The following is an 18,833-nucleotide window of genomic DNA, read 5'->3' on the forward strand; positions in this document are numbered from 1 at the left end:
CCAAATGGATGCAGAATGACCCCTTAGACTATATTAAACCTATCTAACTCCACTCCTACCTCTTGCAAGTATTTTGAGGTCCATTTCCACATTAGGCCCAAATTGGCCAACATTGGCAATTTCTTGGCAAAACTATGCAACTTGCACCCAAACACACTTCTTACCTAATGAACCGCTTTAGGACACACCTTAGACCCTCTTGGAGTCATTATTCCTTCCATGACTTGGCTAGGTTCAGGTACAAGCCAAAAATTGAACTAAAGACTAGCCTATTCCTTAGGTGCTCCTGCACCATTTCTCCCCAAAACAAAAAAGTTACGTCACATTTGGTGACAGGAGTTCAGTATTTATGCCAAACTTCTTAAACTCATTTTCTGCAATCCACGTGGCCTCTGATTCAGGGAGTTGCCTCCACCTGACAAGGTGTTTCATGTACACTCCATGTCTACTCTTCTTCTTGACCCTTGAGTCCAAAACCTTCTCAGCTCGTGGTTTCTATTTGGATGTTAATGGCACATTAAGGATATCTTTGCCAACCTCTGTAACCTGCTCATCTTTGTCTACAACAGGACCTTTGTATTTTTTTCAAGTCTTGCACATTGAAGACTGGTGAAATGGCTAGATCTGCAGGAAGATCTAGTTTGTATGCATTCTGACCATATTTGGCCAAGACTGGACAGGGTCCTATTTTTCTCATCTGCAACTTAGTAGGGACACCATTATGAAGTCTTGCTTTGTTGAGGTGGACCATGACTAAGTCCCCAGCTTCAAACTGCACCTCTCTTCTCCTGTCATCAACTTTAGCTTTTAATTTTTGAGTGGATTCCATCAATGACTTCTTTACCTGTTCATTTATATCTTTCATGGACTGTGGAAAGTCCTCAGCGTGTCCACTCCTTCCTTCTATGCTTCCCAACTCTCTAAGTTCATATATCCCTCTTGGATGAGCACCATAAACTATTTCAAAAGGACTCTTACCAATAGTCCTATTGACACTATCATTATAAGAAAACTCAGGTTGGGGTATTACCTGATCCCACATTTGTCCATATTCCTTTGTTAGGCACCGTAAAAAGGTTACCCAAGACCCTGTTAATGACCTCTGGTTGGCCATTAGTCTATGGGTGATAGGCTGAACCAGATGACAAGTTAGTTCCAAGCCTCTTCCACAATGTTTTCCAGAAATGACCCATAAATTTTACATCCCTGTCAGACACTAGTTGATGGAAAACCATGTATTCCTTAGCACCTCCTTGAGGAATAGATGGGCTATATAACTGGCATCATGAGTAGTATTGCATGGGATGAAATGACTCATCTTGCTAAACCTGTCAACAACCACAAATGCACTATCCAAACCAGTGTTATTCCTTGGCAAACCAACAATAAAATCCATGCTAATACATTCCCATGGTCTATTGGGAATAGGAAGTGGTTGGTAAAGACCAACATCTATAGATGTACCCTTTGCATTTTGACAAATTATGCATTCTTCAACATACTTCCTGACCAGTAATGCTGCCATTATGCTTTTCTTGTATGAGGTTCTCTCTTATAGACCCCCTAGGTACACATAGTTGTCCACCCTTAAACAACAACCCATTCTGCAATGTATAGTATGCAAACTAAATATGGAAATGATATTTGAACTCAACACATATCTTGTATTGCCTCTGAGAAGTCTTCGGTGTTTACCGCATATGTTAATTAAGCAATGCACACAGGAAATAGACATGAACACCGAACAGCAAACAGCAGAACTCTTATTATTATTCGCATATATCAATAGTACATTATGCTTCGATGATAAGATATGATGTGTTTTTTACAATGCTTCCCGAAGGGGTTATAAATACTTTCCGACAAACCTTCCCGAAGGTATCCGTCGGCCAGATACATCATGTCCACTAAAAACTATTTACCGTCGGCTACATAACAAGAACTTTTACCGAAGGGACCCGTCGACCGATGCACAATTTCTACCGACGACATCATCCCCCCCAAAAAGAAAAGTCGTCTCCTGACGACAACAGAACAAAACTCAAACAACAAATACAACAATATTGATTTGCCACATCACTTTCACCTTCATCCTGTTGCATCTATGGCCTTTGCTAACACAATACTGACTCCTCAAGCTGACCTTGATAGCCACCTGTGCTGCTTCTTCTGCTTCCAACTCCTCGGAACCTTGAGCCAAGTGTTGCTGCACTGCCTCCAACTGGATGATCAGCTCCTCCCGAGCTCTCTACGCATCCCCCAAGATAGCCTCACGGCCAACACCTACTCTCAATGCCTCTGATACACAGACACTCCATGCCTGCCGCAGCTCCAAGTCTTCTCAACTGGTCAGACTCCCACGACTAATATCTGCAACGACTGGGGGTCCAAGGGGCAACGCCCCTCGCTGCCAAGACCAAATTAGCACTCTGAAACTCACACAAAACTGCACGGAACACACCATTTCTGTCATTTTCTGCCGATTCTACACTCTTTCTAGCAATCGCTGATGCTTCCCCTTCCCTATGGCATCATATGATACTCATTCTAAGCAACTTGATTTTGTCGTCGTTTTTTTTTTTTTTTTTGAGAAAACCTCCTGTCACCCTTCTGTGATGAAATCCGTCTGAAGGCATCTTCACTATTTCAATCTTCTGGAAAAGCCATATTGCAATATCCCACCAAGTCTTCAAAATCCGCACTGAGACTCGAATTCTGTACAACAAACAACATATAAATGGGAAAATTCGTATGGTAACTCAACCTCCAAAATCCGTACGGTGACAGGGACTCAAAAGCCGTACGGTGACTACATAAAACCCGTACATAGCCTGCTTAAAATCCGTACATTGCATCTTCATTAGAAATCCGTACGTTGTCTCCACAATCCGTACGACGGTTGTGAAAATATCTGTACGGGAATTGTCTCCAAAATCCGTACGGTATCCGCCCACTAAAAAACCTTCGGTAGCATTTAAAAACCGTACACTGCTTTCTTATTATAAAATCCGTACAGTGAACCATTAAATTTCGTACACAACCTCCAAAAACCGTACGGTGAGCAAGCTAAGAATCCGTACGGTGCTCCTTCCTTCACTGTAAAATCCGTACGGTACATATCAAATTTGATGCTTTTTCGTACAAGTCTTCTCTCAGTTATTCGTCCACGGGGGCGCATTACTTCTTTCATGGCAAACATTCAACTTCGACCTATTCACTACATCGAATACTTCCTTTCCATCTAGCATCCACTGTTTTATTGCTCCGTTATTGCTTACTTCCCGCATCTGGTACGGCCTGACCGATTTAATTTTGAACTTGCTTGGTTTGATCTCATTCCGATCGTCGTACTTTAACACCCACTGTTTGAGTTGAAACCTGCTACGCTTGTTTTGTGTCATCTCCATACCGCCCAGTTTGCTCTCGAAGCTCCGTAGCATGGACTCCATCAGTTGCCCCTTCTGGCCGCCAATAATACGTCCACTCCGTACTGCTGCAACTTTTATTAGACCCTTTCGCTTTGTTTCCTGTGCAGACCGTATCGTGTGCCTTCTTACAGTAGAATCTTTCCTTCTTTTGAGTTCGTACTGTATGTTCTGTCCTTCAGCTTCAGTCATATCCGCGTTTTCTTCTTCGGCTTCTCTGTGTTGCTTCGGACATTCATTTCTTCCTTTGGCTTCTCTGTGTTCCTTCGGACATTCATTTCCTCCTTCGGCTTCTCTGTGTTCCGTCGGACATTCATTTCCTCCTTCGGCTTCTCTGTGTTCCTTCGGACATTCATTTCCTTCTTTCTTACCTTCGTCGATCCTTAGCATATTACAACTTGGAAAGAGCTCGTAATCCTCTATCTACTAGTGGTAAAGACCATTTACTGAATCCAGATCGTCATCTCCTTCCAATCGTAAAACTCCCTCCTGATTCGGTTCCATAATTTGCCCCTTTTCATCCTCTTCTCCCTCAGAATCTGACGAGAGGGCTTCATCCCCGACCATCTGAGTGTGCAGATCAATGACATACTTCCGGCCTTTGCTTTCGAGTGATAAAGTATTTTTCTTCCAATCGTGCTTTGCTTTTGCTTGTATCAGCCACCTCCGACCCAAAATAGCATCGTACCCCTTCCGCCTGAGAGGAATCACAACGAAGTCCAACAGAAATGGTTGTGTTCCGATTGTCACTGGTTGCGTTGTGAGTATTCCCAACGGCTTGATTCCATGTTGATCGACCGTTAGCAGCTGGAAGGTAGGTGGCCATAATGTCGGCCGTCCCAACTTTTTCCAAGTATCCTCTGGTAGCACATTGACACCAGATCCTTCGTCGACTATCGTGTCCGTTAGCACAGTCCCAAGAATGCCCATTTCAACAACCGCCGGATAGTGTCCAGAGGAAAGAGCTAACAAAATCGGATCTTCTGCACTTGTACCCCCCTGTTTGTTGTTGTCTTGCTCTACGGGTTGCTTAGCACTTGGGACTATATTTGTGAGGGCCGTACGGAGTTGAGGCATTGTGAGCAACAGATCATTTATCCTGACGGGTATCTCAGCTTGCAATATTTGCCGTACAATGTTCTGTTCTGCACAGTTTCAGACGGAAGTACTCGGCATGTCCTTCAGGTGTGGTGTTTCTGCCCTTGCTTCCTCTAGTCTCTTCTTTTCTTCCGCTGGGTCAGGGTATAACTTCGCCTGGTTCCGAGTGATTGCTAGAACTTCTTCCTCGTCTGTCCCTACAGTAATCAAGTTTACTCCGGACTTCGGGCACTTAGTATCATCATGATCTCCAGGTCCACACCAACGGCATAGTAGCTTTGGTGTGTTCGTCGTTGTGCACTCCCGGGCGAAGTGACCCCACAGATTGCATGCGCGGCATTGAACAATTGGCCGACCATTCGCATCGTACTGAATTCGACCCCTTCCTCCATTGTTGTTGTTGCCACCATTGTTGTTATTGCTGTTGTTGTTTGGACCGCGCCGGTTGTTTCTATATCCGCCTGATGTGGCACCTTCCGTACTGGTGTTCCCATTCCCTCCTGACGGGGATGCCTCCTGTGACAGGAACACTTGCTGCGGTGTTCTTGTTTTTAAATTGAAAGGGCACTCCTTTACCGAGTGTCCCAGGATCTGACAGATTTCACAAAATTGATCTTTCGGGCAGGATCCCTTCGTATGGCCTTCTTTCTTACATTCCGTGCACCATAGGTCATTGCCCTTAGTTTGCTTGTTCGTGTTTTTGAATTCCTTCATCATCCGCATCATGTCCTTTTGGAGGGCACGGACCTTCTTGTTGCTTCCTTCGTCATCGCTGCTATCATCTCCTAAGGATGCATCGTCATCTGAATCGGACGAGCTGGTCTTCTTCTTCTTCTGTCTTCTGTCACTTTCGAGGTTCATTGCCCGATTGTACACTTCATTGTATGTGGAGGGTGGCACGATCTTTATTTTCTTCTGTAGCTTCGGGTGAAGGCCTTCAATGAACCATCTTTTCTGGAGTCCATCTGTCGGCTTATTCTCCATTTTACTGATTAAGTCCTTCAATCTCTTGGCGAAGACCCGTACTATTTCATTCTTCTTTTGCTTGGTATTGAATATCTTGGCTACAATTTCATTATCATCACGCAAAAGTTGAAATTCCGCGATGAACTCCTTAATATTATCCCAACTATTTAATTTCTGTGGATCAGCATCAGTAAACCAATCAATCGCAACACCCCGTAGGGTAGTAGGAAATTGTCGGATCCATTCGTTTGTATCTGTTATGCCATTTGCTCTCCAAATCGTTTTACATGTTTTACAATGTCGAATGGGATTAGTTGCTTCATCACCATCAAATTTAGGCAATTTTTCCTTCGGACTTGCCATTATCACTGTATGTCGAGAGTTTTGTTGTGTACCTGTGCTATTTTGTACTCCCGCGCTGTTTTGAACACCCGCGTTGCTTTGCACACCCGCGCTGTTCTGGACAGCCGCACTATTCTGCACACCCGCGCTGTTCTGCACACCCGCGTTGTTTTCTGCTTCCGCGCTATTTTCTGCTTCTGCACTGTTTTCAACACCCGCGCTGTTTGGTGAAGAAGAGGGTTCATCAACCGAAACTGTTCGTCCCGGAAGTATATCTCGGACGAAGAGGTCACTCCACGCTTGTGCTCCTTCGGCACTCCGAGCTGTGCGAGTCGATCTCCTTCCGTCAGGATTCTCTTCCCGTGGCGTATGCAAGTTTAGAAACTCCTCCCTTGCTTCTTCCACCAAATCAAGCCGTTGTCGAGTCTCCTTCAACAATCCTTCCGCGCTCTTGTTTCTGTCGGAAATCTTCTGAAACCTCCTTCGACGCTCTATCTGCTGAGCCAAAATTAAATTTTCCTGCGCAACGCGTATGTCATCTTTTTCCTTCAGCTTACTCTTATCTTTGTTCAACTGATTCGGCATCTAATTCATATCCGCCTGCCTGCGTGCCAGATCCATCGGGCAACGACGCCAAATGTTTACCGCATAGGTTAATTAAGCAACGCACATAGGGAATAGACATGAACACCGAACAACAAACAACAGAACTCTTATTATTATTCGCATATATCAACAGTACATTATGCTTCGATGATAAGATATGATGTGTTTTTTACAATGCTTTCCGAAGGGGTTATAAATACTTTCCGACGAACCTTCTCGAAGATATCCGTCGGCCAGATACATCATGTCCGCAATAAACTATTTACCGTCGGCTACATAACAAGAACTTTTACTGAAGGGACCTGTCGGCCGATGCGCAATTTTTACTGACGACATTCGTCATCTTTGTAAAGATCCTTGAAGCTCTCGACTCCAATACTCTGCAATTATACTTCCTAAACAGTAAGTAACCTCCTGCTTAGTGCATCAACAACTTTGTTTCTTTGGCCCTTCTTATGTTTAATTGTAAAGGTGTAAGCTTGTAGAAATTCCATCCACTTTATATGCCCGTGGCTCAACTTCTCTTGGGTGTTTATGTAACTCAAAGATTGGTTGTCAGTAAAGACCACAAACTCCTTAGGTAACAAATAGTGCCTCCATTTCCTTAGGGCCTGAACTAAGGCATAGAGCTCTAGGTCATAGGATGGATACTTCTTCTTGGCCTCATTTAGCTTTTCACTATAGAAGGCTACTGGCCTTCCCTCTTGACTAAGGACTTCTCCAACTGCTACACTACGTGCATCACACTCTAGTGTAAACAACTTTTCGAAACTAGGCAAAACGAGAATAGGTTGGGTGGCTACCTTCTTTTTCAATAACTCAACCCTCTATCAGCTTCCTTGGTCCATTTAAACTTAGTCTTCAATCCACCCTTAATGATGTCCTATATAGGGGTATAAATCTCACTAAACCCTCTAATAAACTTTGTAATGGGGTTGGTTGATGTTTTTGACAAATTCTAATAGCAACAAACGACATTTTGCTCTGCAATTTTGCACAGTCCAGTTTGTAACTTGAACATCTACCATAAAATGGATTGAATGAATCATTTCCTCAATGTCCACAGTTAGTTTTCATTGTTTTCTTGCTCTGTGTGCATTGGTAGGCTTAGTTCAATAGTTTTGCATAGTTGAATAAAATTCCAATCTTCTTGTACTTTGGATCTCAAGTGTAGTTTTTGAAATCCCTCTGTATAAGCTGCTACATCCGTTTCCCTTTGTCTGAGATTGTGCTTCTTTTTGTGGAGTTGTATTTCATAATCTTATGGTAGATAGTTTTCTTTGAACCTTACAACCATGCCCTTCCATTTAGCTATGGGTTTCTTGCCTTCCCTTTCTCTTTATGATTGTAAAAACTTGAACCATGTTAGGGCTGGTCCCCTCATTCTTGGTTTTGCCATCTTCACCTTTTGGGCCTTTCCATAACTAATTTTGGCTTCATCTTGCTGCTGAACAGGGGAACACCTTCAAGGGCCTTTCCTCCTAATGCTTTAATAGCGTTTAGAAATGGTTCTTCTTGCAATTGCGAGTCTGGATCAGGGATCTCATCTTCTATGTCTATTGCCTTCCACTTATCCCCACTTTCTTTGACTTTCTCACTAACTTCTCCAGTTTTCACTTCAACTTCCCCTAGCTTACTCTAAATAGCTCCCAACTTCTCCTTCAAGAACCTATTTTCCAAATCTTGATCTTGGGCCACCCTGGCCTGCTCATGGACCATCTTGGCCAATTCCACATTAGTTACCAATACTGGTTTCTCCAACTGACTCAGACATAAACCTTCTTCTTGCCCTAGTCTTTGTGGGCTCTGATACCAATTTGATAGGGAGATCTTCACTAAGAGTCACCTATGTTGGGTGGATATTTTGCAATCGATAGTTTTAGAGTAAAATACAGTCTCAAAATAGGTAGACCAGCCACAACGTGTAAAACAGAGTCTCTCCTACCTTAAAGGGAAGGCTCCCCCTTCTCACTATTTCTTGGATCAACTCAAGATAAGCAAGAAGTTGAGAGATTTGAAAGGGTATTACCAATATTCTTTCCTCTTAGCTTTCAGAAAAGAATCCACTTACCCATGGACCAAGTAATGGGTAAGATGAAACCTTGAACTACACTTCTATATAAAGTTGTAAATGGTGATACCGATAAACCAATATTAACTCAAAGGCTAGTTGAAAGCATACCATTTTGGCTCTAAGTCTGCGCTTAATCTATGCTATAAGAATGACCTTTACTATTGGGGCACAAAGACTTTCAATAGTAAAGAATTCTAACTATTTTTGTGAATTAAGAAAGAGATATAAGCTATAGTCAAAGCTCCTAGTCTATATATCTCCACAATTGCTCCCAGTCAAAGCTTTGGCTCCGATTGCTTCCTAACTTTTTATATTCAATTATCATGAATGCAAAAACACATGAATCAAAGATAACAAATGCAGATCACAGTCAAAGCTTCCAACTTGCACAAGTCACAATTGCACTCAATCAAAGTTCAGCTTCAATTGTTTCTTTGTATTCACTTCTTGTACAAAATAGTACTACACAATCAAAGTTATGCTTGCACAATTTCTCCAGAGCTCTCTTGCATACAATAAAAGATGATTTTTACAATGAGGGGGCACTCCATACAAGTAAAGGAGTTGAGAAAAAGGAGGAAAAAGTGGGAGCAACTCAACCAACTTTGACCTTTTCAATCTAAACAAGAGAAATTCTTGGATAACATGTCATAAGGACATGCAAATCGAATTACATGTAATTACATATTTTCATGCAATTCATTCTCTCCAACTATAGACATGAAAACTAAAGAAGGAAGAAGACGAAAGAGAATTGAAATCATTTTAGGGATTGGTTTAAAGGGCCTTGTACTTGGCGATGCTTGCAGGATTGGGGATTCCTATATTCAGTGCCACTGCATTCTCTTTGATGAGTTTCTAGTTGCCATTTTGAAAACTTGATGTGATCAAGCTTTTCCTTGTTTGACAGTTGTCGTGAATTCTCCTATGTAGATTGACACATTTTGGAGTCTCTGACACTTCAAAAACCTTCTAGATGGTGTCCAAATGTAAATTTTGAACAAGTTTACATTAGCTTTTTTTTTGTTGAAACAAAGTGCTTGGCACATTCCTACACAAACTTAGGTTCTCAGACAACCATTGTGAAAATGGAGATCAAATGAATAATTGCTTTATGAGAATTCAAGTGTATCTTCTTGATAGGATGTTATCTGTTCTTTGAGGAAATTCTGATATATCTTGAAGAGTGCGCCGCAATATGAAGATGAGAACATCTTCCAATGAGATTGAATCCATGAAAACTTTGGGATTTGAGTTACAACGACGAATCCATGAGGGATGGGTGTTCATAGTATGAATTAGATACTTACGGAACACATATGATGGCTGGAAATGAACCGAAAAGCATATGTATTTGAGTGAAAAAGGTCAAAATCGGACTCTCAAGGGTTGATTGCATGTGGACAAAGATAGGCTTTTGTGTGTATGGAGAAGAATGCAAGTTGGGATGCATATGGATGTGTGCAAATGGCGACTTTGGTTTTTAAAGAGTGGCCTTCTACCAAAGTCGGATTCTTTGGATGCAATTACATGTAATCATGTAATTAGCTTGAAGGATGAGATTACATGTAAACGCAAGTGGAGATTGAGATTACATGTAAATGCTCTTGTAATGTAATTGCATATGAAAAGAATGGATGCAATGTGCTTTGACATGTTTTGGTGAAATGGTGTGATGCACTTGCACTCTTGGGAAAAATTTCTTCAACTTTCTTCCAAAACAAGCAAGCAAAATAAAAATACACCTCTTGCTTTGACTCAAACTTGACAAACTTCTTCTATATGCAATTTTGATTTTGGAGTTAGGAGGTTTTTCAAGCATTTGCATTCAGAAGATTCCAACTTATATAAAGGAATTTTGCACAATACATGGCATGTCTTTGAAGAAGTGTGCAATAACAAGCCATAAAATGCAACAAAATAGCAAGATAAGCATGAATTGATGAGCAAAGTTGAGAATGTCTACTTACTTGGAGATCAAAGAGCCAAATGTGGAGGATTAATAGGTTTGAAGAAAAGTCCTCCAAATTTGAATCCACAAACAACTTCTTGACTCTTTCAATCTTGCAAGTAATGGATATTGATGAGCAATGAATGGGCGTTTTTGGCATGGATATATTGAAAATGTGGTCTTTAAACTCCAATACACAAACAATTTTAATCAAACACTCCAAGTAGAATCTGTTCTTGTCAAAAAGCGTGGTCTTAGAAAGCCATTACACAAGTTAGTTTTTCCATGGAGAAGCAAAAACGTGTTTATTGGAGGCAAATTCTAGGGCCAAACCAGCAAAACGACTTGCATTGGAGGAAAAACATGATCAAAAAGCTCCAAATCTGGACGTTTTTCTCCAAAACTTACTCTAAAAGATCATAAAATGCAACATTTTTGGCATGGATTCGGTCGCCAAATGCATGGGAATGCCCAAGGAGGTAGAAATGACCCTAGATAGAGAGATTCCAAGTCATAACATGAATGGATCTGGAGTTTCTAAAGAAAAACATGTTCTTGAGGAGCAAAAGCATGGACGTTTTTGCTCTTGGAAGCAAAAATGTGGTCTCAAGATGCAAATGCATGTATTGAGAGTCTAAACGCATTCTCTAAGATAGTAAACATGTTTTAAAATAACATGTAAGAGGCAAAATGCACTCTCCAAGCCTCATTACATATTTTAAAACTTGCTTTTTGGAGTCTAGATGCAAAAGACACTCTTGGAGTGCCTTTACATGTTTTACAAATTGTCAAAATGATGCAAGTAGTGCAAAAACACACTCTCCAAGGCTCTGTATATTTTGAAACTTGCATGTAAATGCCAATCCTTCATAAACACACTCTCCAGGCCTCATTACATATTTTAAAACTTACAACATGGGAAAACAATGCAAAATGCACTCTTGGGCACTCATTATATATTTTAAAACTATGCAACATGTAACATGCTTTTGACACTTTCGACCTTGGAAAGCCAAAATGTGAACTCAAGATGTAATTACACGAAAAGTGGATTACATGTAAAGGAGGTTTTTTATGCAAAATGGACTCTAGGAAGTCCATTACATGCATTTTTTGTGCACAACGCACCCTCAAAGGTCCATTGCATGTAAACATGTAAATGGGTTGAAAAAACATGTATATACACAACTCAAGTGATAAATTAAGCACATGTCTAATTGATTTATGAGGAAATACCACTTAATTGGGTAAAAACTAACATTTACACTATAATTAACATATTATGTGCAAATATCATTCAAAAAGTAATATTAACTTAGATGTTTTGAATTAAAACATAAAGTAACTCAAAAAAAAATCAAACTATAAAGTTAATAAAGTCACTTAGGTGAAAAATTAAAAAAAACTAAACATGAAAATATAACATAAAGTGCTCTATATTCACTTAAGTGATAAATTTAAGTGATAAAGTAACTTAAAAAAATAACATAAAGTCAATTTATGTTATATTTTTCAAAAAGTGAATGTCAATATTAAAATATAACATGATATTTTAAAATATGCAATTGCATCTCGAGGTAACACTTTTTGGGCACCTAAATTGTCATATTATTTTGACTACCAAGCCCGATTAAGCCCTAAGATATACCGAAATGAAGGGAAAACCGAAAGCAAGGGTTTGAGCAAAACTAAAAGACCAAAATCAAACAAACACACTAAAAAACACGAAAAATGATGTTGAAGGCTTCAAAAATCAAGCATAGGCTTAATAAAATAAAAAAACAAAAAATACTTGACAAAAGCCTTCAGTAAAAGGGATCATTATATGAATTGGAGTCAATTGATTGATCAATATTAGCCAATTAAATAATGAACTATCTCAGAGAAATGCGAAACTAAGTTGAAAAGTTTTGTACTGTAACCTACATTTTGTGGTGACAAAATGTAGGACAACCACCTAGGCTCCTTCACTAGACCCCTTACTAGGTCTCTTAGGGTTCTTTTCCTAACCCTCACCTTGAGGAGAAGCTACTCAATCCCCTACTCCCTTCCAAGATCTCTCTACCAAGTGTAGAACCTCCTTGTACTTGAACTTGCCCAAGTAAGTTCAATCCACTCATTCCTTTGACTTGACCAACTAATGGTAGGATGGATTGGCCTTCAAATTCACTCTTTTAAAAATTCTTGACTCCATTTCCATGGGTCTAGGTGTCTTCTAGTTATCAATTTCAAAGAAGACTAGTTTTAAGGTCTGGTAGCCCTTTTAGGCCTAATTAGGCTTAATTAGGTCTTTGAATTCATCTTTTTGCAAATAACTCAAATTCTTGCCAAACAAACCCTAAAACAAATCTAGGATGCTGATACCCTTTTTGGAGTCCCCCAAAGATTTTTGGGATTTGGATCCCCCAAGTTACCCGTACACCCCTATTCACAAACTGACCAATTTTACAAAGGGTTTGAATTGATTCTTGTTTCTTAGCTCACACTTGGATCAAATGGATTCATCAATCCTTGTCAAGGCTTTCAGAGTCTCCTATACACTCAAACAACACTTTGAGACTCCTTGATCTCACTTTCCAATCCATCCATGCTTTCTTCTTTTAACTGTTACTATGCTAGCACCTAGCCAAGTACTCACAGTCTCGCCTAGGGCAAGCCATTTAAAATAGCAAACTGCTTTATCTCAACCCCAAATTGATAATAGACACTGTACAATGAGGGCATTTTCATATCCCAAGGAGCAGCGATGATCCCACGGTGGGATTTCAAGAAAATGCCAGTATTCTGCTCCAAACCCTGACTGATTCAGTGAACTGGCAACAGAGATTGGAATTTTATTTAACTATGCAAAACTATTGAACTAAGCCTTTCCATGATTCAATCGCTGTGATGGATATCCAGGAACTCTATTTCCAAACTAGGCCCTTCATAAGTATTAAATGAGGAATAACCTTATCACCAAACTGGACTCCACAAATTTTGCAGAGTTTATACTTTGCTTCCTTGTTCTTGATGAATGTAGTGGAAACAACCTTTAGCATCATAGACCAGTCAACAGTTCCGTACCCTGTCTATGTGACTGTCACCATCCATACTGTTTTCTTATATGCTTCTGAAGATTGTCACAAAGTGAGCTTTGTTTCTCATTCGCTATGATCTTGATTGGGTCTTCTTGTCTCCATTTTGTGCAAAAAGGCTGGCTCCATAAAAATCCTTACTAAGACATAATAACTCAGAATGTTATTGAAACGTGAGCTTGGATTCAAGGAAAAGTGTTTTTGTTCCATTTTGCCTTGATGGATTCAATCAATTGATCACGGCGATAATGGATCACTGTGCCCATATTATAATGAAAGTTGAAACCCTGCAAATCGGATTGCACAAATACTGCTTATAAAGAGATGCCAAATGAAAACTTAAATAAACCGGAACTAAAGAAAAATCATCAGGAATATTTTTTTGGGTGTTGCTGATTGCTAGTTTGCTTTGGTGCTCATGCACCACTGATAAATCTTTTATGACCTGTGCCATTAAATTGCCAAAACAAAATTGCAAAAAAATATATCAGGTCAATGCAATTTTCTGGTATTTTGATAGATTTTTTAATGGATTTACCACCAATAAAATGCAATAATCATGATTTACTAAGACTTTTTGTGATGAGCACTCGCAAAGATTTTGTGCTTAAATGATAAATTTTCATTCAAGATCTAGGGTTCATTTTTTCTTCTAATTTTTTATTCTTGCCTAAGCCTAAAACTAGCCCTATATTTTCCAAGTCTTTTCTTGGTTTTTGTTCTGATGAAAATATCTTCATATTTTGGTTTGCTGAGCAATTCCTGAGAAAGATATTTGCATTTATAACTTATACAGATAAAAATAGACATTGAATTTTGTAGGAAGTACAGCTATAAATTTGTGTTATAAGAATCTTTTTTATGTTTCCATAAGTGGGTTTAATAATTTATACACAAAAAATAGACCGGACATAAAATAGTTTGCTGTACGTCATGCAGCATATATATTAAAAAAAGAAACTTTAATCAGGGTTAAAATTTAACTTCTAAATTATATGGGAGGAGTATTGCCTTAGCTGTCACACAAAATCTGCCTTTTGTCTGTATTTTTCCCCTTCGAGTGTAAAAGAAGCCAACAAAAGCTAGGTGTTAATGCAAAATATTTCAGAGCCAAATTATTAAAATTCTAGGAAAATTTTGGTATAGAAAATGCAACAGTCAGAGTTACTTGAAATGTGAAGTGCACTTTTTTGGGAGTATTCTATTCCTTGATGCTCTTTAAAGTTGTGGGCACATGTTTAATGAGAACAATAAGACTCATGTGCTGCAGCTGTATATTGTAACTACAGATTAAAATGTTATGATGTGCATTCTATAGCTGAATGAAATTACTGTTTACACCAAACTTGACTATGGCTGTCCTTATTCCGTTGCAGTGAAACTATGATTACCATTTGTATAGGCCTCAAATATGATGCTTTAAACGTTTTCCATTTCTTGGTAAGAATAATGACCAGTTTCCCTTGGTTTTAAACTTTTAATGCAAAATTGCTTAGCCTATGCAAATTCACACAGTTTAAGAAGAGACCCCCAAAAATTGAATTAGATTATTTGGAGTATTTCCACACTAATGAGCCTTTTTCTTTCCAGGGGTGTGAGTAATCTGTCCTTGTGCTGCAGTGATTTCTTGTGTGACCCTCTTTCCTAATTTATGATGCTTATGTCCATTGTTTTTAGGCTTTTAGTATTTCTTTGATTTTATTTTTTATATTTTTTACTGTTTAGCTTGCATTTTACCTATTTAAATAAATTATAATATGATGGTTTCAATCTCTTCCCGAGGGTAATTTTCCATTAGCAATGCACTCTTTACTTTTGTTAGAGATGTTGAAATCTGACACGACCCAGAATCTTGTCTAGAATGGCAGTTTTGTGGAGTTGCATGGCATACATTTATTGCTTATATAGATGATGATAATAATTCAAATCCTACATTTTTAATGTTGAAATTGTTTGATGTATTAATTTTGTAATAGTATTAAAACTGTAAATATTACAGGTCACAAAAATAGACCTCTTTATGTTCATTATATCAATTCATCAGACCAAATTGTTTTGGGCCATTTATGTGTCAGAATGGTTATAAAATTTGCCTATTTTTCATATTTGGGAAAACCTTGGCACAAAATTGAATTGTGGGGCGCTTCTTTTGGACTTATTCCTTTTATAATATTATAATATCCTTTATGCAGTAGAGAAGACAAAATCTAAACATTCAGTTGATAGCAAAAACAAGGCTTGCAAAGATGAAAAGCAACATATTGCTGCTCAGACATTTGCATTCCGTGAGTTGGCTGTGGCAACAAAGAACTTCAGACCTGAATGCTTATTAGGTGAGGGTGGTTTTGGCAGGGTCTACAAAGGAAAGCTTGAGAACACTGGTCAGGTGATTATAGTGTTAGTGTTTTTATAGCTTTTTCAATTGCCTTGCATAGTGTGGGCTCGTCAATGACATGGTGTTGCTGGTTCTTGCTGATTCTGCATAGGTTGTGGCTGTTAAGCAACTTGACAGGAATGGCTTGCAAGGTAATAGGGAATTCCTCGTGGAAGTTCTGATGCTTAGCCTTCTTCACCATCCTAATTTGGTCAATCTTATTGGGTATTGTGCTGATGGGGATCAGAGGCTTCTAGTATACGAGTATATGTCATCAGGATCTTTGGAAGATCACCTGCATGGTACTCTTTGATTCTTACTTCACAGAAGTGATTGAGTTTTTACCTAGCAAGTATGCAATCTCATTCTCAATAGACTTACATGTATCGATTACACTTAATGCAGATCTTTCACCAGATAAGAAGCCACTGGATTGGAACACAAGGATGAAAATAGCAGCTGGTGCTGCAAAAGGGTTGGAATACTTGCATGACAAAGCCAACCCGCCTGTCATATACAGAGACCTAAAATCCTCCAATATTTTGCTGGACGAAGGGTTTCACCCCAAATTATCAGATTTTGGATTAGCTAAGCTTGGACCTGTTGGAGACAAGACCCATGTTTCCACACGGGTGATGGGAACTTATGGATATTGTGCACCAGAGTATGCTATGACTGGTCAGTTGACACTAAAATCAGATGTCTTCAGCTTTGGGGTTGTTTTATTGGAGTTAATCACAGGAAGGAAAGCCATTGACAATTCCAGGGCAACAGGAGAACATAATCTTGTTGCCTGGGTACGTTCTTCCTTATTGATTTTTAGCTTGTTTCAAATTTTCGGATGTTTTTGATATGTGAGCAGAACTACGTGATGCTGCTTAGATAAATGTTTGAAATTTGCATTTATAAATCCTAAAGTATCCTTGTCACACTTAGTTCAACTATTTTTGAAACTGCTATATTTTCCTAGCACTTGGAACAAAATTCAAGAAGTCACAGATATTGTTTTATTGCTTGTACAGGCACGTCCCTTGATTAAGAATAGGAAGTTCTCACAGATGGCTGATCCATTGCTTCAGGGACGCTATCCTACTAGAGGCTTGTATCAAGCAATTGCTGTTGGGGCAATGTGCCTTCAAGAGGAGGCTGCTACTCGCCCCCTGATTGGTGATGTTGTTACAGCACTTAGTTACCTTGCATCCCAGATTTATGATCCTGCAGTTCATCCTATTCAAAGTTCTCGTCTTGCTTCTACCTCATATCATGAAAGAAGGGATGAGAAGAAGCAGAGCTGTGCATCCGACAAAGAAAAGGATAAAAGCAATAAACGTGGAGATGCTAAGTCTCTTCTAGTACATGTACAGGCTTCTCCTGATCGAAGAATGAAGGAGTCTAGAATGAAGAATGCAAATGGATCAGTTGATTCATTTCACATTCAAAGAGGCCTTGATGGGGATTCTGGTGAGAGTGGAAGGCGTGGAGGACTTATAGATAGTCCTGGCAGTGCTGTTAGAGCTTCTAGAGAAGGTCAGAGGTTTGCTGCTTACCTAGACCGGGAGCGAGCGGTTGCTGAAGCTAAAATGTGGGGTGAAAATTGGAGAGAAAAGAAGAGGGGAAATATTCAGGATGATACTGATGGTTTTCAATGAGGGATTGGTTCAGTCGCTTGTAATTTCTCTGTTGCAAAACTCAAACCTTTTTCCAAATGAATATTTGAGGTTCATGTGTATTACATACGTATCAGTTGTTTACCGTCCAGACAAGAACGTATTGTAGGCTGGACAGGAATCATTAAGTACAGATTGCCTTGGATATTGGGTATTTCAAGGTTTAGAGAAGATCTAGCCGTGGTTTCAGTGCATAATGGAATTATTTGATCCTGAGGACACATCTCTCTCTTTCTTGTCTAATCTGATTCATGGCATGCATTACATTGTAGAGTTGGGGCCATTTTTCTAGGCAGAGTAGAATTCAAAGGTTTAGAGTTTGTTATCCTTTTCAGACTAGTTTACTCTGTCTCTCTCTCTCTCTGTCTCTCTCTCTGTCTCTAGTTGTGGGGAGCATTCTTGACAATGGATTCTATACTAGCTTTTACTTATTAAAGTTTATTATCACATGTCTTAGCATGATATATCTAGTATGCTTTCAACTACTTGCTATGGCTTCTATTGCTTTCATTACTTAGTCTCAATGAATGTATCAATTATAGATCCTTTAACAGCCGGCTGAGAATGCATGTTAAAACTAGAATAAGATAATGGAAAATATCAGTCTTTTATTAAGGGGTCTAAAAGAAATTGATTGATGCTGTACAGGTGGTCTTTAATCAACATATCTGTTATAAAGCTCCATGGTTTGTTGCTTTAATCTATAAAGATTAGGTTGAGATAATTACTAAAATATCTTGTTTCCAGTGGTTAATTGCAAACAAAGTGTAATTGTGGAATTATCTTTATTGATTCCAATCATCACTATACTCTTTATCTTGAGGTTTTGATTGTGTTATTCCTACATTTGGAAGAGTTGTGAGACTAAGTGGTTTATTACGTACACTTCCCCTTTAACAAATGCTTCAAGTCGAGTTCATTAACAACAATTTATATTTTTAACATGGTGGAGGAGTTCAAAAAATCATAATAGACTATTTTAATAGTCAGTATCACTACAACGATTACCGTGTATCAATAAAATAACTTTTTCCTAAGTTTGCGGCATTTGTTAAGAACGTTAGTTCTCTGAGAGGGTAGGAGAGTTGTTGAGATAGTGAAGCCCAACGGTTGCCTTGGGTTTTATCTCCATCTATTATGTCTCTTTAACTGATTGTCTTATGTTATATATGTTGATTGCATGTATTGTAAACTTGTCATTTTCATTAATGCAATTTCTTTGCTTAGTCTGGACGTAGCTACATTTGTGATGA

General features: G+C 39.1%; 1 protein-coding gene across 2 annotated transcripts in view; it reads left to right on the forward strand.

Annotated features, from left to right (window-relative positions):
* Positions 1-18,029, forward strand: part of LOC149552428 (putative serine/threonine-protein kinase PBL7) — a 51,637-nt gene extending 33,608 nt beyond the window's left edge. Inside the window, exons 2-5 of one of the 2 annotated variants that reach the window (XM_089787987.1) lie at positions 15,732-15,925; positions 16,026-16,215; positions 16,319-16,710; positions 16,936-18,029. In XM_089787987.1, coding sequence (XP_089644113.1) covers positions 15,732-15,925; positions 16,026-16,215; positions 16,319-16,710; positions 16,936-17,562 — 1,403 coding nt within the window. In that variant the 3' untranslated portion in view covers positions 17,563-18,029. The remainder of the gene's footprint in view (positions 1-15,731; positions 15,926-16,025; positions 16,216-16,318; positions 16,711-16,935) is intronic. The other variant, XM_089787989.1, reaches the window with a different exon arrangement.
* The last annotated feature ends 804 nt before the right edge of the window (positions 18,030-18,833 follow it).

This window comes from Cupressus sempervirens, chromosome 6 (assembly GCF_028749045.1).
Source record: "Cupressus sempervirens isolate cs-2001-9-10 chromosome 6, ASM2874904v1, whole genome shotgun sequence".
NCBI lineage: Eukaryota > Viridiplantae > Streptophyta > Pinopsida > Cupressales > Cupressaceae > Cupressus > Cupressus sempervirens.